Here is a 26009-nt window from a genome sequence, read left to right as displayed (position 1 = left end):
AAGTTTCATTTACCTTCATGAAACAACAGAAAGTGAACGGCTCTGAGAGAAATCCTTCAACAAATACAGACGTTCTCTGTGACTTTAATGGTTTTATGACTTTACACTGATTCAAATGTCCAGATTAAGTTCAAATTAACTTGTCTGAGTCTCGTTTAGATTCATGTACAAACATTTAGAACAACAGAGGGTCGGCTGTTTGTTTCTGATCCAGATGATGAGTGTCTCAGTCCGTCCTCAGCACACTGCAAAAACTCAAAATCTTTCCAAGAACATTTGTCTCATTTCTTGTCTAAACTAATCTCATTCCACTTAAAATAAGACTCATCACCTAAAAATGAACTTGTTTTTAGATCATTTTCACTTGTTTCAAACTAATTTTCACTTGAAATAAGTAGAAAAATCTGCCAGTGAAACTTGCTCCACTATCAGATTTTTCTACTTATTCCAAGTGAAAATCTGCTTGAAAGAAGTAAAAAGTGTCAAAAAAACAAGCTGCTTTTTATGTGATGAGTCTTATTTTAAGTAGAATGAGATTTGTTTTGACTAGAAATGAGACAAATGTTCTTGCAAAAATGTTGAGTTTTTGCAGTGCAGCTGTTTGACTGTTCAACACCTGAGTTGTGATCCCACAGATCCTCAGTGGGTTCAGAGGGGAAGTCAAAGCTGTGGTCTCCTTGATCCTGGATCAGCTTCATCTTCCTCTTCCTCCTAGGACTGATGAAGAGCAGTGGACACGTGGTAGGTCTGAGTCTTCATCCTCCTCTTCATCTCCCTGATCATCTGACACACGGCCAGCTGGTAGCAGCAGCACACGGCCGCCCAGTCCTCACACACACTCCCCTGAGCACCGAGAGACAGGACGACACGTCAAAACACACACAACACACACACACACAACACACATACACAGAGGAAACACACAGAGATTTAAATTCTTACTGCTTCAGTGCAACTCTATGTACAGTAAGTTATATTTTATTGTAGCCTTTTATCACTATGCACTGCAAAATCTCAATTTCTTACCAAGAATATTTGTCTTATTTCTAGTCAAAACAAATCTCATTCTACCTAAAATAAGACTCATCATATTAAAAGCAGCTTGTTTTTAGACACTTTTTACTTCTTTCAAGCAGATTTTCACTTGAAATAAGTAGAAAAATCTGATAGTGGAGCAAGTTTTTCTTTCTTATTACAAGTACAAAAAACTTACTTTCACTGGCAGATTTTTCTACTTATTCCAAGTGAAAATTTGCTTGAAACAAGTGAAAATGATCTAAAAACAAGTTCATTTTTAGGTGATGAGTCTTATTTTAAGTGGAAAGAGATTAGTTTTGACTAGAAATGAGACAATTTGACAAGAAATAAGACAAATATTCTCGTTTTTGCAGTGTGATTCCTATTTAAAGCAACTTGCACCAACTCAACGACTACAATTATGTAACATTACGACACATGAAGCAAATACTCTGAACTACTTTCTCTTCTGAAATCCCTCCGCCCAGCAGCAGCCGTGTCTGGAATGTAGTTCCGGCTGCATTTCCCTCTAAAACAACTCTGTGTGGTAACGTTGTGTTATTATCTCATAGCGTGGTGAATGTGCAGCTCACAACTTGTCCACCAGAGCGTTGTGGAGTTGTTGGATTGTGTATTTGATGAGTTTGATGATGAGGGAAACCAAGAAATCCCATAATGAGCCTCCGTAGCGTAGCTCTGAGCAGCTCACGGCTCTGCTCCGCCGCTCTAAAAATAGCTTGCACCGATAATTAAAGGCGATGAACCTACTGCTGTGACTATAGGGATTATAGGAACTGTCCCTTTAAAGGGATAGTTCAACATTTTGTCAAATTGGCCCATTGCCATAATCCCTATAGTCATAGCAGTAGGTTCGTTACCTTCAATTGTCGGTGCAAGCTATTTTTAGAACGGCGGAGCAGAGCCGTGAGCTGCTCAGAGCTACGCTACGGAGGCTCATTATGGGATTTCTTGGTTTCCCTCATCAAACTCATCAAATACACAATCCAACAACTCCACAACGCTCTGGTGGACAAGTTGTGAGCTGCACATTCACCACGCTATGAGATAATAACACAACGTTACCACACAGAGTTGTTTTAGAGGGAAATACAGAGACTGTTGATGAAAAACTGTCCCTGAAGGCAACGTGCATCAGTGGTTTTGCATGAATTTCCCTCTAAAACAACTCTGTCTGGTCTCTCTGTATGACTATAGGGGCTATGGCAATGGGCCAATTTGACAAAATGTTGAACTATCCCTTTAAAAAACTGAAGAAGGAACTGAGACAGTGAGAACAACAAAACTTCAGCTTCTGTTGTGTTCACTTCCTCCTAAGTAACGCAGAGTAACGTCCTGAAACTGGTGTGATGCTGCTGGTTCAACAGGAAGCACCGAGGTTCTGAGACTCCAGAACCAAAGGTCAAAGACCAGGACCAGGACCGTGTCTGTGTGACGGCGTTACACAGCTCCACGTTACCACGGTGACTCACCCTGATCTTGTAGCGCTCCCTGATGCCGACTCTCAGAGCGAAGGTGGAGCCAGGAAGCAGCGGCAGACACAGACACTCTCCGTACTGATGAGACAGACTGAGGTCCAGACAGCAGGGGAGCACAGCTCCAAGGAGGCCTGGAGATACACACAGAGATACACACAGAGAGACACACACAGAGATACACACAGAGACACACACAGAGATACACACAGAGAGACACACAACCACACACACACACACACACACAGAGACACACACACACAGGAATTAATGAGGCTAAACTTCTAGGGTGATGGTTCTCAAAGTGGGGTCCTTAAAGCTGTACAGAAATGAAAATTGATTTTGATTCCACTGTGGGTAAGCGATCCGGTGGTTTTGGCTAATGCTGCGTTCCAGGCAGGCTTTTGAAACCGTAAATTACAGCTTCAAGTCACGACTTAGGACTTTGTAGCGTTCCAGGCAACCCACTCGTGTTTCTCCGACCTGTTTTACCTGTGAAAGTCACTATAACGGCCACTCGTAACTTCTGACCCGTGAACTCGTACCAGATCGAACTGGTACGACTTCACAGGTCGGAAAAACACGAGTTACGAGTTGCCTTGAACGCACCATAACGTCTTGTCAGCCGATGGAGTTAGCAGCCCCCGCCCTCGTCATGGATCTATTGGTCCTCGTCCCTACGTCACCACATTCAGGCGCATCCCTTGGCTGCACACACAGAGAGGACTGCCCCTTTATGCCGTTCTCTCTCCTCATTGGATAAAGGTTGTAGGATACAAGGAAAGTTTTCTCCTGGGCTCAGAGCAGAGCAGAGTGACTGACAGACCCGTGTTTCAGACCAAACACTCTATAGAAGTGATTGCTGTCGGAAGATACAACTATTTAAGACTTAGATTAACACAAAAATATCACCTACTTCTGCTTTAAGCTTTGTTTTGTTTGTTCCGTGGTATATGCTCATTATACCACGGCTAAGGGCAGTTGTTCGGCCTGACGCGAAGCGGAGGGACGACAACCCCCTTAGAGTGGTATAATGAGCATATACCACCTGGAGTGATATATTGCTTTTATAAAACGGTTACCAATAATGACAATATGAAAGAGGAATACGCATCAATTTCATGTAGTTTTATTCAACCAGAATAAAAGCTGTTCCCACCTCTCCAGACGTTAGCTCCTAGTAGCTCTGTCACTGCTCAGTCCCCTCTACCATTGTTAACCCTCTGGAGGTCAAAGTTCACCTTCAACATGTCAATTACACTACTTTACTACATTTTTAACATCGTAAAAACATCGACTGTCTGTTGCTACGGACTGCAACAGTCCGTTGTCATGGATACATGACAACAACTTCCATTCATACCAGTCATACGTTGCCTGAGGCGGAGTGATAGCCTACGCTGTGATAAGGCTTTAGAATAGTAGCACCACGGTTAACAACCAATCAGATCGCAGGATTTCACCTTTCTGTTTTATAATTGTGTAATAACTCATCTTTCAGACGATGTAGGCCAAACTTTGCGCAAAAATCTATTTTTGAGTAAATCCAGGATGAAAATGTGGTATTTTTTTTTTCACATTGGATAACGCAGGCGCACGGATTACACGTCACGTTGCTCACGATTCACCAGCCACTGATATTGGATCCGTCATCCGTCATTCAAACGTCTGAGACACACACACACACACACACACACACAGAGCTCGGTCTCGCCCCAAGCTTTGAATATCCCGCCTGCTCGATAACGACCAATCAAATTTGTTTTCCTTACTCAGGTAAACTCGTGTTGCAACTCGTGGAAACTTGGTGCGACAAACAGGACAAATGGACATTTCTGTAGCTACACCTTTAAGAGGGTTCAAGGGGGACCCCAACTTTTTTGTGAAATTTTGCCACTTTTTTCTAGAATTTTTAAACTTTTTTTTTTTTTTGAGAAATCTTAATAACCACTTTTTAATTTATTTTTTTTTTACTTTGTTTTTATTCTTTTTTTTTTTTATTACTTTTTACCACATTTTCCTAGAAATGTTTAAACGTTTTTGGAGAAATTGTAATAAGTTGTTACATATTGCACTAAATTATTTCATTTTTTTCATTACAAAAAGTGCAACACCCGCATTTTGTAATAATTCGGTTCATTATGTAACAATTTATTACAAAATGTGGCAAAGTTTATTACATATTGCAGATTATTACACAATGCAGCGCTACAAGGCTGAATCTGTGTGTGTGTGTGTGTGTGTGTGTGTGTGTGTGTGTGTGTGTGTGTGTGTGTGTGTGTGTGTGTGTGTTACATGTGGTTGTGTCTCCACAGACGTCCAACAGGCCGGTGCTCCAGCCTCCTCCGGTCTGTGTGATGGTGGTGACGGTCGTCGTGGTGACGCCCAGGCCGGGCTGGGTCAGAACCGGTTCAGTTTCCTCTTCTTCAGGCTCCATGACCTTCGACCTCCTCTTCCTCTTCTCCTCCTCCTCCTCCTCTTCATCACTTCCTGTAGTAAAGCCTTCCACTTCCTGTTCCTCTTCCTGCTCCTTCTCCTCCGTCTCCACGGCGATGGGAGAAGCTGCCGGTCTGAAACCAAACGTTTTCAAGAGGAAGTGAAATGATGTGTTCATGTTGAGTTGAGATGACTTTATTTATCCCTTAGATCAGTTCTGTTTCTACAACTGACCACCACACCACAATCACATACACAAGCCTAGGCTACATACAGTTGAGGAGGGAAGTGCAAGGACAGTGCAAATTTGAGACCAGGTAATCAGGGCCGGTCCCTGGCATAAACCCTCTATGTGGTTGTTGAGGGCCACAGCCGTTAGGTGGGGGCCACATGATCAGAAAGGTACCGGGGTTCATCAAGTCATTTAAACATCCTGAGGTCTGCACGTGCAGCTATGAGCTTTATATGTAATGTGAAGTCAATATTCAGCTTCTTTTATCTCACATTTGAGACATTTGGTGAAAATAGAACGGCAGAATGACAACATTTGTGCTCAAAAAGCAATCTGACAAAATGTCATTTTAGACTTGTTTTCTACACTTATCTATTACTGTATTCATATCCTATTTCAAGCACCAAAACAGTTCATTCTCATGACTGAAGGAGTGTTTTCACAAGGGATTGGACATTTTTCAAAAAGCAGACCTCAAATTTCCAGCATTTGGCCTAAATTATTTCTTTCTACAGTGTTCTAGGACAAACTGGCCTCAGTGTGCTTACAGCGGAGGTTCTAATATTATAATAAAAGATCAATTTAAGAAAATATGTTAAATTCAAGAAAATGGCCTCAAACCTCAGAGGGATAAACACGTCTGTATTCAGTTTTAACCAGTGATTTGGTGTTTGCGCTTAGAGTGCAGGACACAAACAAAAATCTTGTTTAAGGGGCCACCAACATCCTAGGGCCGGCCCTGCAGGTAAGATAAAGTACAAAAATATAATAAAAACATGAGAGGGCAATGTACGTAAAAACACATTGTCAACAACAACAGTACTAAAAACTACAGCTTCAGGCCAGCTGAGTGAGTATTCAACAAGCTAATGGCAGAAGGTACAAAAGACCTAGAATAACGACTGGTCTTCCTGAGAGGCTGAATGTAGCGTCGCCCTGACGACATCGTGTTAAAACCATGACAACACAACAACATGAAGCTCGGCTCAAAGACGGAAGAAGGAGTCGGAGCTTCGGTTACGTTGTGTTTCTTTGCAGCGGGTTGTTGTTGTTACGAACTGTAGACTTGAGCTTTTGGTAAATGATGTAATAATCAAATTCAGCCTAAACATGTCTGCATTCAGTTTTAAGCAGTGATTTGGTGTGGGGCCACAAACAAAAATCTTGTTTAGGGGGCCACCAAAATCCTAGAGCCGGCCCTGAATTCAGGTTTGAAATTGAACATTGGCTGTAAGCAGCAGCAGAAATGTGAACATTAACTTCTCTCAAGTCACTAGTGTCAATACAGCATTTTACTAATGTTTAATCTATCTAATTTGTGCAATTTCTTAATCTAAACTTTGTAGCTGTGTTTATTTATTCATGATACCCATTCACTGTATTATATTCACTGTATTTGTATTATTGCACTTATTGTATTCAGTGTCTTTTCTCCTTCTTTAGCCTGACCAGGGACAAAGACTGCACAGTAGCTGCAGCTAGACGTCTTGTATGCATCACATTTTTCATTCTGTGTGGCAATGTTGTAACTATGTATCGTCCCTGTTAAACATTAAAATAAAATAAAATAAATGTGATGTGTAACTGTGCGTTCACACCAAAAGCTTCCAAAGTGTCAAAACGCCGGAAGTCAATTCATTTTCAATGAGATCCGGCGACACTGAGCGTCCAAAGCTTCACCAGACGAGAAGTTGAGCCCTGGTTAACTTTAGGGTAATGAGCTATGACGCGGTTCAGCGGCAGCCTGTCAGAATAGAGACATCCTACGTTTTGGAAGCTGTCTTGTCTGACGCGCAGCCTCGAGCGTTTTTGATGCTTTGGAAGCTTTTGGTGTGAACGCACAGTAAAAAATCATGTGATTAAAATGCAAGTTGCAAGTTAAAATGTCATATATTTAATATAATGTGGGTTAAAAGTGCAGTTAAAGATGTGGTGTCATTTAAAAGAGTTTCAAGCTAAAAGTAATTAGATAAATGTGGTTTGTGTATTTACAGGAATATCATACAGTAGAAAGTATTACTGTATATATTTACTATATAGTATTACTGTATGTATTTTCCTCCTGCTTTTGGCCTCGACAACTTTCAAAATAAAAGAAAGAAATGATTCTTGGTCCCTGAGTGAAGTCCAGTCCAAATCCTCTGAAGCTGGAAACTGCAGGTTAAAAGAGTGAAGACCACAAGTGACCGTACTGTAGTTGATTATGTAAATAACATAATAATAAATAAGGTAATAAATCATCTAGATTATGTTTCATTAAACAGGTGGTTGATGATGATGAAGTCACAGCGCTGACACTGTGACTTCACACTGAAAGAAAAGAAAAAGGTCTCAAATGTGCCAATTAGTGAGTTTTACTTCCCTGGAAGCAGGAATTTAATTATTTTCATTCATTCAGCTCATTTCATTTTCCTCCTGCAGCAGCGTGTGTGTGTGTGTGTGTGTGTGTGTGTGTGTGTGTGTGTGTGTGTGTGTGTGTGTGTGTGTGAACGATTAGCAGCAGCAGCAGCAGCAGCTCAGTTACACTAATAGAGACAGAACATCGGCCCTGTGGACGCAGCTCAGAGTTGTTCTGAGGCGTCGGCTCCACGTTTTAAACATTTAGCCCAACATACCAGTAGTTATGGAACTAGAAGTAGATCAGAAATGGAGAAATGATGTAAATGCAAATATTTAGGTACTACACACTGCAAAAATTCAAAATCTTACCAAGAATATTTGTCTTATTTCTAGTCAAAATGTCTCATTTCTAGTCATAACAAATCTAATTCTACTTAAAGTAAGACTCATCACATAAAAAGCAGCTTGTTTTTAGACACTTTATTACTTTTTTTCAGGCAAATTTTCCACTTAAAATAAGTAGAAAAATCTGATAGTGGAGCAAGTTTTTCTTTCTTATTACAAGCACAAAAAACTTGCTTTCACTGGCAGATTTTTCTACTTATTTCAATTGAAAATTAGTTTGAAACAAGTGAAAATGATCTAAAAACAAGTTCATTTTTAGGTGATGAGTCTTATTTTAAATGGAAAGAGATTAGTTTGGACTAGAAATGAGACATTTTGACAAGAAATAAGACAAATATTCTTGGAAAGATTTTGAGTTTTTGCAGTGCACTGGCATAAATAGTTATCTTGGACTCAAATGGAAGCTTATGAATTAAGGAAGTTTTCTATACGTATACATGTTAGGCATAGATATTCTCCATAAAATGCTGAAAAATAATCATTTTCATTAGAATTTGTCAGGCGAACAGTACTTTTTTTTGGTCTTTTTTGGGATGTTGAGGGTGATATCTTAAAATCGAGTTGCAACAAACCCCAGAATCTTTTTTTCCTGCCTCCCCCTATGTGTCAAGATACTCTCTGACAAATCTTATAGTTGTATGACTATTTATGCCATTGTAGTACCTAAATATTTGCATTTAGCCTACATCATTTCTGGAGTCAAACCTTTTACAACGCTCCCTGTCTGGTGTTTTGCTTTGCCCCCGGGGTATTCTGTACAGAGCCATTGTTGCCTGCAGCTCTCTACCAGGTCATATTGCTCATGAAAGTAACAAAGATCGGTTTAAAACGCTGTTCAAACAGTTTCTCTTAGAATTTAATGAATTATGATTTAACATGTTTAGTCTATAAAGAGAGAAGTGGTTTACAGTCTGAATGGAGCTGTTGTGGTTGTACCTTTTTCTTGGAGTAGATATGTGTGTGTGTGTGTGTGTGGGTAGTTGAAGTGCATGGTTGTGGTCACTTCAGACAGTTAAAGGGATAGTTCAACATTTTTATCAAATTGGTCCATTGCCATAATCCCTATAGTCATAGCAGTAGGTTTGTTACCTTTAATTGTCGACCGGTGCAAGCTGTTTTTAGAACGGCGGAGCAGAGCCGTGAGCTGCTCAGAGCTACGCTACAGAGGCTCATTATGGGATTTCTTGGTTTCATATAACATAACATATATATACAATATAATATCTAATATATAAACATAGGCTATACATATACCATTATCACTAATCTTTATCCCTCTAATATATAAACATATACATATGTTTATATATTAGAGAGATACAGATTAGTGATAATATATTAGAATAAATCCAACTAGATAAACTTATAAATTAACTTATTGTATAGATTATAATGACAAGGAATCTTGATAGCTAATTTATGAATGGGGGGTGGGAGTAAATAAATAAGTTTTACTTCTTCCCACTCCTTTTCGGATATGAAAAAAACCAAACTATCTTTATTTTCTATTTTTCATGTGTATTTCTTTGTTATGTCTGTCCATTACTGTATTATTTAACTAACTAACTAACTGTTTCTGACCAGAGCAGCTGGACTCTGGAGAACTTACTGGTGTGTGACGGTCGTCGGCTCCATGACCAGATGTTACAGCTGCTGGAGGGGGGGATGAGAGGAGAGGGGGGTCAGTAGAAAGAGAGAGAGACACTTCCCCAGTGAGAGGGAGTGTGTGTGTGTGTGTGTGTGTGTGTGTGTGTGTGTGTGAGCAGATAAAGAGTGGGTCTGTCGGACGGCCTGAAGCTGCTGACAGAGATAAGTCTGAGTCCCACTCAGTGTGTGTGATGTCACTATGCCGACCTCACTAACACACACACACACACACATGCTTGGATGTATATTATCTAATTTGTGAATTAATTCTTTGTAACAAGGGCTAGACAATATAAGTTTGCTTCTTTCTGCCCCCTTTTCATTCAAGAGTCACAGTATTGTCATTGTTCATTTTATTTTTTGTTTCTATGCTCGATAAATGAATGAAACTAAACACACATCACATCACAGAATCAATAATCACATGTGAACAGAACCAGATCAATGAGTGAAAACTAATTATTCATTATCTGTACCAGATACAAACACACACACACACACACAATTACACAAATGCACTTATCAAACACACACACACACACAAACACTGTGCTCAGACACACAACATAGTAGTTGTTAAAAACAATAAGATCATAGAAATTAATTCAATTTACAGAACTGAACTGTGTTTAAATATAAACTCAGGTCAAGAATCTTATGAACACGTGTTAAACCGTCTGTAAACAACACAATAACACAAGTATTACACTGTAAATAAACCGTTAAAGGGTTAATCCGTCTGTAAATACACAATAAAACAAGTATTACACTGTAAATAAAATATTAAAGGGTTAATCCGTCTGTATTTAAACCATTACAGTGTTGAACACTAGTGAAGGTTTAACTCACCTGTGACACAGCGACACACACACACACACACACACACTCGGTGCAGAGTGAAGAAGAGGTGACGGTCACACACACCTTCGGTTCATGTCGAGGAGCATTCACACACTTCCTGTTCTCACTGTGACCTTTCAATTTCATCTCTCACACACACACTGACACACACACACACACACTGACACACACACACACACTGCAGAGAGAGAGTGTGTGTGTGTGACATCAACAGAGAGGGAGGGGTGTGTGTGTGTGTGTGTGTGTGTGTGTGTGTGTGTGGAGCTTTACGTGGTGAAAGGACACGTAGTGAAACCTCCTCTGGTTCTGATAATACACACACACACACACACACTCTGAGTTTAGCTCCTTCACCAGAGACAGAGAGTCTGTGGTGAAGTTAAGAACAAACCAGAGGAACTCAGAAGGTTAAAGGGATAGTTCAACATTTTTGTCAAACTGGCCCATCACCATAATCCCTATAGTCATAGCAGTAGGTTCGTTACCTTTAATTGTCGGTGCAAGATATTTTTAAAACGGCGGAGCAGAGCCGTGAGCTGCTCAGAGCTACGCTACGGAGGCTCATTATGGGATTTCTTGGTTTCCCTCATCAAACTCATCAAATACACAATCCAACAACTCCACAACGCTCTGGTGGACAAGTTGTGAGCTGCACATTCACCACGCTATGAGATAATAACACAACGTTACCACACAGAGTTGTTTTAGAGGGAAATACAGAGACTGATGATGAAAAACTGTCCCTGAAGGCAACGTGCATCAGTGGTTTTACATGAATTTCCCTCTAAAACAACTCTGTAGATGCAAGTACTGTTTAAGTTGGTAGCAAAAGAAAGTCGCTGTGTTTTTACAACGTTATCAAATGGACTAAAGTAGTTGAATTCACATGTTTAAGGTGAACTTTCACCTCCAGAGGAAAAGACGAGATGCAGAGCTACTTGGAGCTAACGTCCAGAGAGGTGGGACTATTTTTTCACAGTGAGGCTATTTTATTGGATAATATGTATTTCTGGTTGAATAAAAACTACATGAAATTGATTGCGTATTCCTCTTTCATATTGTCATTATTGGTAACCATTTTATAAAAGCAATATATCACTCCAGTCCTCCAGGTGGTCTATGCTCATTCTACCACTCTAAGGGGGAACAACGCCCCTTAGCCGTGGTAGGCCTATACACTACAAAAACTCAAAATCTTACCACGAATATTCGTCTCATTTCTAGTCAAAACAAATCTAATTCTACTTAAAATAAGACTCATCAGATTAAAAAGTAGCTTGTTTTTAGACTTGAAATAAGTAGAAAAATCTGATAGTGGAGCAAGTTTTTCTTTCTTATTACAAGCACAAAAAACGTTGCTTTCACTGGCAGATTTTTCTACTTATTTCAAGTGAAAATTAGTTTGAAACAAATGAAAATGATCTAAAAACAAGTTCATTTTAGGTGATGAGTCTTATTTTAAGTGGAAAGAGTTTAGTTTTGACTAGAAATGAGACATTTTGACAAGAATGAAAACAAATATTTTGAGTTTTTGCAGTGTTTAACACGTGTTGCATCAGATCTTCTCCTGCAGATCAACACAACACAACACAACACAACACAACACAACACAACACAACACAACACATCCTCTCTCAGTGTGGAGTAAAACTTCTCTAACTCTGCAGCTTCATTAAACTCATATGTGATGATTCCTCCAGTCAGCAGTTTATCTCCTCCTCCTCCCTGGTTGCTATGCCGACGCTCCAACCGCTCACAGCTACAGCGTGCAGCTACACACAGACACACACACACTGCTGAGATGAGGCTCATTCATTCATGTTTTTGTCCTTAGAAGCGGCGAGACGAGACGAGGGAAACCACACAGAGTCTGAATGTTTCATAGGTTTTATTCAGTTTGAGCCGAGGAACTCCAACATTCATGATCTGCTGCATGAAGACGAGAGGGAGAAGCAGGAAGAAGCAGGAAGAAGCAGGAAGAAGCAGGATGCACACGGAGGAAGATACAGAAGCTTATGTTGCATTCACTTGAGTAATAATAATTAAAAAATCCTGTTTTTCTGAGTCATTTATTTTTTGGTTTGTTTTTTTTACTAATTATTTTCTGTTTTTCGGGGTAATTTTTTTCTGACTTTTAGCTTTGAGATTTCAAAATCCCGTGAGAATCTCCCACCTGTAAGTAATGGAAGGACTGATAATAACTGTAATAACAAGTACTACTATCAATACTGTGATTAATAATGCTGCTATGAGCACTTTTGCACTTTGTCCACCACACATAGTGTATGACGGTCAACACCGCTGCTATAAGCACTTTGCACTTTGCCTACCTCATACATGTTGTTGTCTAAATGTTGTCCATTGTCAATCTGTATCAGTTTATGCCTCATCTTTGTATAATAGCTTGTATTCTGTGTATTTTATTATTTTTATGTTATGTGTAGGGACTACAGATGGAAATTAGCTGGGAGCTAAATCTGGTGCAACCATCTTTTCATTTTTTCCTTTAAATGATTAATGTAATTGCACATTGTCCCTTAATAAACTAATAAACTAAACTAAACTAAACTAAGTAGTTTCCTTTCAATATAAATCTGAATTTACTTGGAACACAGTGACAATAAGACTGTATTTTTTGTGGAGTATATCCATGGATGTATGTTAAGAGATGTAAAAGAAAGCACCTTTACTCATTGTGTTATTATGAGTTGTACTTTTATTTTGAAGGATGTTTGTTATACGCTCCCGGATGTGACGTGTGCAGCTTGTCCCGGGAAAAGTTTGTCGATGCTTCTATGTGTTCGAGTCTGGAAAATAAAACAACGGTGAAACCTGAACCAAAGTGGAGTTTGAATAAAAATCCTTAACAACGTATCTCATGGATCTAAGATGTAATAGATCCGTGATGAAGTGGAGGCAGCGGTTCAACGTTACACTGCAAAAACTCTAAATCTTTCCAAGAATATTTGTTGTATTTCTTGTCAAAATGTCTCATTTCTAGTCAAAACTAATCTCTTTCCACTTAAAATAAGACTCATCACCTAAAAATGAACTTGTTTTTAGATCATTTTCACTTGTTTCAAACTAATTTTCACTTGAAATAAGTAGAAAAATCTGCCAGTGAAAGCAAGTTTTTTGTGTTTGTAATAAGGAAGAAAAACTTGCTCCACTATCAGATTTTTCTACTTATTTCAAGTGAAAATCTGCTTGAAAGAAGTAAAAAGTGTCTAAAAACAAGCTGCTTTTTAATGTGATGAGTCTTATTCTAAGTAGAATGAGATTTGCTTTGACTAGAAAGACTAGATTTGAAGTCTCGTTAAAAAAATTACCACGAAAAACTGAAGGAAAAACAAAAATTAGTCAGAAAAACAGAATTAATTCCCCCGAAAAACAAACCAAAAAATAAATGTACTCAAGTGAATGCAACACGCTCCTGTAGGAAGATGTTTGTGTTGTTTTAGAAAAAGAAAAAACTATATTCAAAAGCTTCATTTTACAAATAGTTGACGTATTTATTTATTGTGATATCGAGATATTAAACAGGAAAAAGAAAACTACAGAGACTGAGACGGACTGAACGTCCTGCTGCTGTTACACTGACTAATACATGTGTGTGTGTGTGTGTGTGTGTCTCTGTGTCTCTGTGTGTGTGTGTGTCTCTAGTGGACCAGGTAGACCAGCGTGTCCCCGATGTCGACGCTGAGCCCGTTGTCGGCCAGAGTGACTCGTTTCTGCTGCAGGTCGACGCTGAACACCGATTGGCTGCCGACGGCCACCTTGCCGAGCTCCTCGTGGCCGAGCACGGGGACGCGGCGAGGGCCCAGCAGGGGGTCATCGAACCGCATCAGCTTCACCCGGGACAGGTCTGATGGAGATGGAGAGAGACAGAGGTCAGGGTTACATGGTGGACACTTTGTTCCTTTTTTGTTTTTATTCTGTCTTATGCTTCTTTTTTTTAATGTTTTGTCTTTATGTAAAGCACATGGAGTTGCCATGGTATGAAATGCGCTATATAAATAAAGATGCCTTGCCTTTTTCTGACTGTCTTTGAGGTTTTAATGTGAGAGTGTTCCATGTGATAGAAAATAAAATAAACAGTGTTACTAATGGTGATACTTTTTCAGTAACAGTAATCCAAAAAGTTACTGTTTCCCCCGTTACAACTCTGTTACTGACAATAAAACGCTCCTTTACTCTCAACAAGTCCCGTCACTAAATAATAATACACCTGTTAAAATGTCAGACGTTATAAACACATTTCCATCTAGGGCTGAAACGATTCATCGAGTTACTCGATTAACTCGATTACAAAAAACAGCTTTAGGCAAAAACTCTGCCCCGAAGCTTCGTTATATTCCTATGACGCGCAGGGATATTGTTCCACACAGACCGTTGTTAAGGAAACACACCACTAGCGCGCGATGGCAGAGAGTCAGGATGTCCGTAAACGGCAGAGATAATCTAAAGTTTGGGATCATTACATACTCAAAAAGGAAGAGAACAAGGTGCAGTGTGTCTACTGCAGCGGCGCCGGCACCTGTAACCCCCCCCTCCGCTTCCCCCCGCTCCACAGCGTCTCCCAGACCGTCATATGTAAACCTACCGTAACTTCTCAAAAAAAGAAGAAAAAAAACTCGGGTCTCCTGTGCTGGACAGGTTCCTGTGAATACGTCTCTTAAAGCCCGTTTGAGCAGTTTCTAAGATGCTACGGTTCTCAAAGACCCGACCCGGTCCGATCCGCAGGTGTTGAAGCCTGGACCTGATTCTCGGCTGGACCACGGCAAAATAAATAAATAAAGAAGCCCGTGGCCTGACCTGACCCAATTTTTAATCAGAATCTTAATAGAAAACATAATTTGTTAACCTGTTTGGCTTGATATTTTATATTCTTTGGTCTCAGGTAATTTTCAGAAGGAGCAAATGTGCAATCCTTATGTGTAATGTTGTATGTTTAAATTTACAATAAGTTAACTGTAGTTACCTACTTGTTGGCGCTTGCAATAAATGGGCTTTTTGGAGCCAATAAAAAAAGCCAAATGCTTGATCATTGGAAGCCACATCATTTTTGTTGTTTTGGTTGTTTAAAAACGCAAAAAAAATCGATTGATAAAGTGCTAGATTAATCGATTACAAAAAGAATCGATAGCTCCAGCCCTATTTCCATCAACTGGTCGGAAAGAAGTCGTTGATCTGGAACCAACACAGTCAGTCAGGCAGAGGGATACTGAGTGAGTGAGTTGGTTAGTTCCAGATTAACAGGAGGTTAGAGGGGGGGGTGAGTCCAAGTAATTTGACATATTTGAGCATTTTATTTAAAAAAAGTAACGCAACAGTTACGTTTCCTGGTAATAAGTTACCGTTACAGTAAAATGTAGAGTAACACTTTACCTGAAGGTCTTATCATAACAGTGACAAGACACAGTCATGAACATGTCATAAACATTATATCAATGTCAATAACAGCCGGGTTTGTAGGGTTAGGGTTAACAGAATGAAAGTAAAGTGTTACCAAATGTAGTAACTAGTTACTAACTCAGTTACTTTTGGGGGAAAGTAATTAGTAGTTACAAGTAATGACTTTGTAAAAGTGATATATCCAACCCTGGATGTGATCTGGTCTGATCTGGTGTTTACATGAGCCCAGTAGAAGTGACTGGGCTCAGTTTTCCTCTTTTCTTGCTCAGACTAGAGAGAGAAGTGGGTCAATGTGGAGCTGCTGTTACATAAACTGAAGCTCTGCAACATTATTCAACGTCTGACAGGATGTTAAAAATACACAAGTTCACATAAAAGACAAGGAAACTAAAACTATAAAACTAGATCCTCTGAGTTTCATCTGACGGGAGCTTCTGGAGCTTCTGGGTCTCAGGTCCTTAGATAATATAAACAACCACCACAGCTCTGGACCAGTTGATCAAAGGTTTAATCTGATCAAATCCTGGATCATGGATCAGATCAAATCTTGAAAATGTGTCGTATGATATCTAAACTAAAACCAGATCCTGAGATCAGACCAGATCACGTGATCACACAGTCACATTTAACACACTCAGGATCTAGATCTGTATCTGGATCAGTCTGGTCCGATCCAACATGATGCTGGATGGAAAAACAAGGGATTTAAACATCTGGATAATTCTGGTCCAGATTAATTATGCGTTCAAGACAACTCGGAAGTCGGAAAAAAAACGAGCTCTGAGTAGTCAAAAATGAATTGAACGGCGTCAAACTTGGAAATTACATTATTTTGTTATTATTAGTGGTGGTGGAAATGCTGGGCGAGCCGACCAGCGTTTCTTTACTTTCGGTTTCGTGGCGAGTCATGAGAATAACGCCGCCGTATGAATCTCCGTTTATGGTGGGAACTACGACGGTATGTGATCGTCTTCCAACCTCTGACTTTAATTCTTGATGAATGAAAACATGAGTCTGTCTTGACCCGGTCAAAGAATTTCACGGTGCGGAGGCTCATAAATGTAGTGTGGAAACACTTCGCTTTAACAAAACTCCTCGTTGTCCCTTTAACTGTTATCTAGGCTATAACGTTACATGTGCGTCTCCTCTGCTCTTCATTTGCCTCCAAAACAAACATCATTCACTGCTGCATTTATTTTTCGTATTCAGCGATGAGCCACAACAATACGCCAAACTTCCTTCAGGTATCCTTGTTTTTTATCTTCAGAGTTCCTGCAGCGTGAGTCGGAAGTGGGAAATTTCCAACCTCCGAGTTGTTTTGAACGCAGCATAACCCTTTTGAACAACTGGGCCCTGGTCCTGGTTGAGTCCCCCTCACCTTTGATGAGCCTGTTGACCTTGGCGAGGCGGCGGACGACGCTGTCTCTGCTGTCTCCCTGTCTGATGTCCAGCTTGGTGGAGAAGAGGCCGCTGCAGGGCTGAGGGTTCAGCACCGACACACACACTCCGGGCTGCACGCACACACACACACACACACACAGAGAGACACACACACACACACAGAGAGAGACACAAACACACACACAGAGACACACACACAACAGGATTAATGTCCAACACACACCTACACACACAGAACAATATGAGAAACACACAAACACAGAAACACTCGACACGCAGCGTTTACCTCTGATCTGAAAACACTGAATGGTTTCCCAGGGCAACAGTCCTCCTTCACTTTGTCGTCGCCCTCGGAGGCAAACAGGACGTCGATCTGCTCCAACTGTAGGACACACACACACACACAGAAACAGACACACACACACAGAAACAGACAGACACTCAGATGATCAACCTTTATGTCTGCCAGAAAATGTGGAACTGAACCTTTACTACGACCTTTGTTCAGCTACAGTCATGTGAAAACATTATTACACAGTTCAACATGTGATTTATTATTTCAGACGCGTAAAAAAAAAGAAATAAGAAAATAATTTGAGGCTGTGAATATGAAAAATACAGAAAAATGGTGTAGAAAGAAAGAACGAAAGAAAGAAAGAAAAAGACAGAGAAAGGGGGTAGAAAGACAGAAAGAAAGAACGGAAGAAAGAAAAAGACAGAGAGAGAGGGGTAGAAAGACAGACAGAAAGAAAGAAAGAAAGAAAGAAAGAAAGAAAGAAAGAAAAAGACAGAGAAAGGGGGTAGAAAGACAGAAAGAAAGAACGGAAGAAAGAAAAAGACAGAGAGAGAGGGGTAGAAAGACAGACAGAAAGAAAGAAAGAAAGAAAGAAAGAAAGAAAGAAAGAAAGAAAAAGACAGAGAAAGGGGGTAGAAAGACAGAAAGAAAGAAAGAAAGAAAGAAAGAAAGAAAGAAAGAAAGAAAGAAAAAGACAGAGAAAGGGGGTAGAAAGAAAGAAAGAAAGAACAGAAGAAAGAAAAAGACAGAGAGAGAGGGGTAGAAAGAAAGAAAAAAGGGAGTAAAAAGACAGAGAAAGGGGGTAGAAAGACAGAAAGAAAGAACGGAAGAAAGAAAAAGACAGAGAAAGGGGGTAGAAAGACAGAAAGAAAGAAAGAAAGACAGAAAGAAAGAACGGAAGAAAGAAAAAGACAGAGAGAGAGGGGTAGAAAGAAAGAAAAAAGGGAGTAAAAAGACAAAGAAAGGGGGTAGAAAGACAGAAAGAAAGAAAGAAAGAAAGAAAGAGACAGAGAAAGGGGGTAGAAAGACAGAAAGAAAGAAAGAAAGAAAGAAAGAAAGAAAGAACGGAAGAAAGAAAAAGACAGAGAAAGAGGGGTAGAAAGACAGAAAAAAGGGAGTAAAAAGACAGAGAAAGGGGGTAGAAAGACAGAAAGAAAGAAAGGTGGATAGATAGAAAGAGGTCAGTTGGCAATAAATTCTCTACTCTTCTCTTCCTAAACACGTGACACTGGTGCAGTCGCCTCTAACTGATCCTAGACACAAGCACCAATCAGGATGCAGGTCTGTGATGACATCATCTTAGTATCATCATAATTATATCATCTTATTTTATTCCTCACCATAAAATGCAATTTTTGTTAACCCTTTAATTTACAGGCTGCTAATTGCGTGATAATGTCCAGAAACAGCCAAGAAATAACGGCCAGTTTCATAGTAATGTCATGGTTTAATAAAAACAAAAGATAAGACATGAATTTTTTGGGGAAAAGGCCAGAATTTTTCTCCACCAAGTCGTTGAAATTGAAAGACATTTCTGGGCTATTTCTACTCAATCAACTGTTATTTCTTGGCCTAGCATATTTCTAGACATTATGATGCAATTACTTGTCATTTCTTGGCATTATCATGTAATTAATGGCCACTGGCCTGTACTGAACTAAAGGGGCTCTTTGTTTTTTAATAATGAATAATAGTGATTTTTGGGTCGGCGCCCGGTGTATTTTCAGACTGTGAGTCGAGCACACCGGTCTGTTTTGTTTTGCTCCTTATATTTTCACATGAGTATATATAATCAATGTTCCCTCTAATTTTCAAAACTCAACTCCCCTGATGAGCTGCTTGAGCGACTCTGAGCGAAAGCTTAAGCGAACACAGTACATCCACATGCTGGTGCTACGGCCTCACCTCTACAACTCCAAATATCAATACTATTGGCTATTACTATAATGATTAATAACAGATTATTTTGACAACATTACCTAGGCTGCTCCATATCTAGGTCAGCTACAGTTAATGATAACATGATTTTGCATTTATTGCGATATGAACAATATGAAAAAACATCAAGTTGGTGTCATCAACTCTTGGCGCAGAAGCATTCTTGATATGAACAGTAATAATAATAATTCTCCAGCAAAAACTTAAATCGTAGTTGCACTACAGACCACGGTTAAGGTCAGACATTTTTTAAATCCCGTCTTAAAAACGTACCTTTTTACCCAATACTTTGATTAACTAACTTATTTTAGCATTTTTCTCTGGTTTTACAATTGTTTTATTGACTGTCATTATTGTAAACAAACTTTTAACTATTTTATCATTTTCCTCTGGTGTTTTTTCGAATGGTTTTTTATTTATCTGTTGTTATTATTGTACTTGTTTTTATTGGAAAGTGTATTGAGACCATGTACCATGGTGATTTTGCACTTTAAATAATAAATTGATTGATTGATTGATACATTTCACAATTCGAAGCCACATTAGGGAGAAATAAACAGTAAACTAGTCGGGGATATGTGAGTGTGCAACTTTTTTTGTCTTCTGGGCAAAGAGGTGGAGCAGTAAAACACCTTAGAGGGAACAGTGTATATACTTATAATAATTATTATAATATTATCTTTAGTGTGTGTTTATGAAGAACGAACCTCCAGAGAGTTGGTCAGGTAGACCAGGTTCTCCATCAGCACCGACCGCTCATCAAACTCCAGCTCCAAGTCCAGAACCCGCGGCCCGTTCTTCTCCAGGTTCTCCTGCACACACACACACATTATAATTATTAATAAGAAAAACAAGGAAAAGCTGTGTGAACAAAAGATGCCAAAATAATCAACCATCAAACAAGGAGAGAAAACAAGCAGAAAGCTGAAAGAGCAGCTTGAGAGACGTGAGAGTCGTGGACGAGCTCAAAGCTTCATCATGACTATTTATTAGTTTGATTCTGTTTGATCAGAGCAGAGAAAACAGCAGCAGCACCTGAACAAAAGAGACGACGACACGGCCCAAATACTAAACAGCTGCTTCACCTAACCCTCTGAACACCGATCAGTCGCTGCTGCTGCGACGTGTAGACGTGTAGATGCTCTATAGGGGCTTTAACGTAACTGCTCCTTTAATCGTTTCATTATCAGATCAAACAAACACTTTAAACCCTAAAGAGACCAGGTACAAACTGTGACACACACGGGTTTAACACAACATGAGTGGGACAGGGAAGAAAGAACGAAAGAAAGAAAGAAAGAAAGAAAGAAAGAAAGAAAGAAAGAAAGAAAGAAAGAAAGAAAGAAAGAAAGAAAGAAAGAAAGAAAGAAAGAAATATGGAGATAGAGAGGAGGAGTAGAAAGAAAGACAGAAAGAAAGAGGGGGATAGATAGATAGAAAGAGGTAGATAGATGGAGACAGAGAGGGGTAGAAAGAAAGAAAGATAGAAAGAAAGAAAGAAAGGAGTAAAAAGACAGAGAAATGGGGTAGAAAGAAAGAAAGAAAGAAAGAAAGAAAGAGGGGGATAGATAGATATAAAGAGGTAGATAGAGAGGAGCAGAAAGAAAGAAAGAAAGAAAGAAGGGAGTAAAAAGACAGAGAAATGGGGTAGAAAGAAAGAAAGAGGGGAATAGATAGAAAGAGGTAGATAAATTAGATAAATAGATAGAAAGAAAGAAAGAAAGGAGTAAAAAGACAGAGAAATGGGGTAGAAAGAAAGAAAGAAAGAAAGAAAGAAAGAAAGAAAGAGGGAAATAGATAGAAAGAGGTAGAAATGAGATAGAGAGGGGTAGAAAGAAAGAAAGAAAGAAGGGAGTAAAAAGAGAGAGAAATGGGGTAGAAAGAAAGAAAGGATCGATAGATAGAAAGAGGTAGATAGATGAGATAGAGAGGAGTAGAAAGAAAGAAAGAAAGAAAGGAAGAAAGAAAGAAAGAAATTCCCCTGCATGAGATACACCTCTTGTTTTTACATTTTACATCTATTCATGATTTTTATAAATTTTTATATGTAAATCTTAACATTTTATCTCAATATTGAAACTGTGACTTGGTTTGTAACAACCTGAGAGCACAGGACTGAACAACCTGCAGGCAGAAACAATAAAAATATACTTTTAAATTTATATTTAGGTGCAAACTAGAGAGAGAGTTTGTGTCTAAAGTGTGTTTTTGTGTGTTTTGTTCTCTCTCTCGGTCAATAAAACTCTGTTTTCCTGCAGCTTCTGTTGGAATTTCAATGGAATCACTGTTGTTTAAACTGTTTGTTTCCCCCTCTCGTCTCACACAAAGAGGGATTATAAAGAAGAAACCATCATAGTGATCAATACAGCACATTGTGTTTCTGAAGACACACACACATACACACACACACACACACACACGGGTACCTTGATCATGGCGACGAAGGGCATGACTCTCTTCATGTACTTCTTGAGCTCAGGCAGAGCGCCGAGCTCCGCGGCGATCGCCTTGTTGTCTGGAAGGAGCCCGTTGTTGTTCTGTCGCACAAAACAAGGAAAAACAAAACACACAAAGAGACATGAAAACACAAACAAAATCATGTTAGATACAGTCTTCAAAGAGTGTGTGTGTTAGTGTGTATATGTGTGTGTGAGGAGGTGTTTCCTTTGTAGGGAAACTGATGTGATATTGATACCTGGTACTGGTCCAAACCGGTCCTGTTTCTGGTACTTTTGTGTGTCTGTGTGTGTGTGTGTGTGTGTGTGTGTGTGTGTGTCTGTCTGTGTGTGTGGTGATTTAGATTAGAAGCTTAATTGTCATCATATTAACACACAGTGAATCAATCAACTTGATGAAATTCAAGGTGCCTGTTTGTTCTGTAGGAGATTCACTTCAATTTCATTGTTGAGGGAAATGACAATAATGACAACTAGAAAAAGATAGTGTGAATGCTGAAAGCAGCTGAAGAAGGAAGCAAAAAGACAGAGAAAGGGAATAGATAGAAAGAAAGGAAGCAAAAAGACAGAGAAAGGGAATAGATAGAAAGAAAGGAAGCAAAAAGACAGAGAAAGGGAATAGAGAGAAAGAAAGAAAGAAAAAGACAGAGAGAGAGGGGTAGAAAGAAAAAAAGGAGTAAAAAGACAAGAGAAAGGGGGAAGAAAGAAAGAAGGAAAGAAAGAAAAAGACAGAGAGAGGGGTAGAAAGAAAGAAAGAAAGGAGTAAAAAGACAGAGAAAGGGGAAGAAAGAAAGAACGAAAGAAAGAAAAAGACAGAGAGAGGGGTAGAAAGAAAGAAAGAAAGAAAAAGGCAGAGAGAGAGGGGTAGAAAGAAAAAAAGGAGTAAAAAGACAGAGAAAGGGGGAAGAAAGAAAGAACGAAAGAAAGAAAAAGACAGAGAGAGAGTTAGAAAGAAAGAAAGAACGGAGTAAAAAGACAGAGAAAGGGAGGGGGAAGAAAGAAAAAGACAGAGAGAGGGGTAGAAAGAAAGAAAGGAGTAAAAAGACAGAGAGAGAGGGGTAGAAAGAAAAAAAGGAGTAAAATGACAAGAGAAAGGGGGAAGAAAGAAAGAAGGAAAGAAAGAAAAAGACAGAGAGAGGGGTAGAAAGAAAGAAAGGAGTAAAAAGACAGAGAGAGAGGGGTAGAAAGAAAAAAAGGAGTAAAAAGACAGAGAAAGGGGGAAGAAAGAAAGAAAGAAAGAAAAAGACAGAGAGAGGGGTAGAAAGAAAGAAAGGAGTAAAAAGACAGAGAGAGAGGGGTAGAAAGAAAAAAAGGAGTAAAATGACAAGAGAAAGGGGGAAGAAAGAAAGAAGGAAAGAAAGAAAAAGACAGAGAGAGGGGTAGAAAGAAAGAAAGGAGTAAAAAGACAGAGAGAGAGGGGTAGAAAGAAAAAAAGGAGTAAAAAGACAGAGAAAGGGGGAAGAAAGAAAGAAAGAAAGAAAGAAAGAAAAAGACAGAGAGAGAGGGGTAGAAAGAAAGAAAGGAGTAAAAAGACAGAGAAAGTGAGGGGGAAGAAAGAAAAAGACAGAGAGAGGGGTAGAAAGAAAGAAAGAAAAAGACAGAGAAAGGGTATAGAAAGACAGAAAGAAAGAAAGGAAGAGGGGGATAGATAGATAGAAAGAGGTAGATAGATGAGAGAGAGAGAAAGAAAGAAAGAAAGAAAGAAAGAAGTAAAAAGACAGAGAGAGGGGTAGAAAGAAAGAAAGAAGGGGATAGATAGAAAGAGGTAGATAGATGGAGAAAGAAAGAAAGAAAGAAAGAAAGAAAGAAAGAAAGAAAGAAAGAAAGTACAGTTTTTACATGATTTTTATACATTTTTAATGTACATTTCAGCATTTTATCTCAACAGCTTCTAGGTGATGTGATCCATTGACTCAGACTCAGAGTTGATCACAGCAGCTATTAAACTGGCTGCATCAGATAATAATTCACCTCATCATCATGTTACCTGATCAACACACAGGACTACTGTAGGGATTCACTGTGTGTGTGTGTGTGTGTGTGTGTGTGTGTGTGTGTGTCACCTTGTGGTGGTTGCCGAGCAGCGACAGCGCGCTGTGTTGCCATGGCGGGTAGCTCTTGGCCACGTAGATGGAGCAGTGGGAGGGTTTGGCTGGAGGCTTGGAGTCTCCTTTCTGTTAGAGGAGATGGTTCAACGTTAACGATGTGGCTCAACCTGAGGCTCAGGTTTCTGATTGATTCATTGAAAACTTTATTGAACAACATTAGACAAGTGTTCAAAAGGATTAAAAACACAATAAAGCTCAAAAGGCTTATTTCCATTGTGGTCCTATTTGATGGTAGACGGTACCAGGGTTTATACAGGAATCTTGAAGTTAATTTCAATACATTTTTAAGACTTTTTCAAGACCTTCTCGACATTTTTCAACACCTCACGGCCACTTCAAGCTGTAACCATTTACATCAGTGACACTTTTAACTGAACAGTTTTAGTTTGTAATAAAGACTATAGACCACTATGATACAACAGAATTCAAAAAAGGCTGGGATAATAAATCAAAGGCAAAGTTTATAAAAAAAACATTGCTCAACTCTCAAAAAAACAAAAACAACAATCTTCTTTTCTTTTTCATGAACCGGTTCATCGTTGTTTTTTAATAAAACAAATGAATTCACACACTTCTGCAATGTTTTTTACAACTCAAACTCTTGGACAGCTAACTCAGAAAAAATACGTTCAATATTTAAGACTTTATAAAGTCGTGAAAAGACTTTTTAATACTTTTTAAGGGTCTTAATTTTCCCAAAATTGATTTATCACCTTTTAATACTTTTCACGACCCCGCGGATACCCTGGGTACACATGGATTTAAAACAAGGAAGACAAACACACAACACATGGACTAAAAAACATGGGAGAGAGACACTAAGGAACATAGACGACAACACTGAAGAGCAAGAACAAGATCAAATAGATAAAACAAGAGATTAGGTCCCAAACAGAAATAAAACAACAGAACATAAAACAGACACACAAACAAACAAACAATACAATAATCTGGTGCTTCACGGCTCTTTTGACTTAATTTATTGGTTGGCTAACCATTTTTTTATTGAGGACTTAAAAAGAAAGTAGGAGGAGCTAACAGTTTTAAGGTTTAAAGGAAGGCCGTTCCACCAGACTAGGGGTGGGCAAAAATATCGATATGGCAATATATCGTGATACTTTATATCGCGATACGATATCAATATTCAATATTTAAATATCGATCAATATCAATATTTTTTTTAAAAATCACATTTTTTTTTCAAATAATAAATCATGTTTCAGACGTAAATCCAGTACGACTTCCGCACCTCTGCTCCGCGAGGTGTCACTGTGCTGCTGCCTCAGACAGTGTGTTGTACATGCAAATATGTTGTTGTAACTTGCGCATGGATAATTTGAATGACATTGTTTTGACTCAGTTTGTCCCATAAATTATCACTATCATCTGATGTACATACAACTTGGATTTTAAGATGCATAATGCCTTTTACATTTTTCAGTGAACTATGTAGAATATCGTAGAATATCGTAGAATATCGCAATATATTGCAAAATCTGGATATAGCAATATCGTATCGTATCGTGACTCAAGTATCGTGATGTGTATCGTATCGTGAGGTCCTTGGCAATACCCACCCCTACACAAGACAGCTGCTGAGTAAAGAAAAGAAAAATGTTCCCATACAGTACAGCTCTTAAATCGGCAGAGCCTGTAGTGTGCTGTGTGTGTGTGTGTGTGTGTGTGTGTGTGTGTGTGTGTGTGTGTGTGTGTGTGTGTGTTTCCTGTGATGGAGACAAGTCTGTGAACATATTTCACATGACAGCTGTCCAGTCCAGTTCTGTTTCTGTTAATGAGCCCTGATGTTGTTAACCATGAGGAGTCAACATACACAGGACATTAAAGAAGGTTTTTAAAAAGACAATAATAAAGAAAAAATGTCTTATTATTCAACCTTTAAAGGGATAGTTCAACATTTAGTCAAATTGGCCCATAATTGCCATAATCCCTATAGTCATAGCAGTA

At 39.1% G+C, this 26009-nt stretch overlaps 2 protein-coding genes across 2 annotated transcripts in view; both read right to left on the bottom strand.

Moving 5' to 3' along the window:
* Positions 1-686: 686 nt before the first annotated feature.
* On the bottom strand, positions 687-10621 carry plac8l1 (PLAC8 like 1). Its single transcript, XM_085796965.1, has 5 exons — positions 10420-10621; positions 9533-9576; positions 4806-5080; positions 2508-2644; positions 687-843 (listed from the first exon to the last, which is right to left on the bottom strand). Exons 2-5 carry the CDS (start codon positions 9556-9558, stop codon positions 712-714), a joined length of 570 nt encoding a protein of 189 aa, XP_085653091.1. The 5' UTR covers positions 9559-9576; positions 10420-10621; the 3' UTR covers positions 687-711.
* Positions 10622-12302: 1681 nt separating this feature from the next.
* The window catches only part of lars1b (leucyl-tRNA synthetase 1b), a 54649-nt gene continuing 40942 nt past the window's right edge, over positions 12303-26009 (bottom strand). Inside the window, exons 27-32 of the mRNA XM_085796961.1 lie at positions 24000-24110; positions 21907-22017; positions 20188-20292; positions 17534-17629; positions 17225-17357; positions 12303-14296 (exon numbers count right to left, since the gene is read on the bottom strand). Of these exons, the coding sequence (XP_085653087.1) occupies positions 14091-14296; positions 17225-17357; positions 17534-17629; positions 20188-20292; positions 21907-22017; positions 24000-24110 (762 nt within the window). The 3' untranslated portion in view covers positions 12303-14090. The remainder of the gene's footprint in view (positions 14297-17224; positions 17358-17533; positions 17630-20187; positions 20293-21906; positions 22018-23999; positions 24111-26009) is intronic.

The sequence above is a fragment of the Trachurus japonicus genome, chromosome 14 (assembly GCF_045865225.1).
Source record: "Trachurus japonicus isolate A0001 chromosome 14, Traja_1.0".
NCBI lineage: Eukaryota > Metazoa > Chordata > Actinopteri > Carangiformes > Carangidae > Trachurus > Trachurus japonicus.
This window is presented reverse-complemented; position numbering and strand designations above follow the sequence as displayed.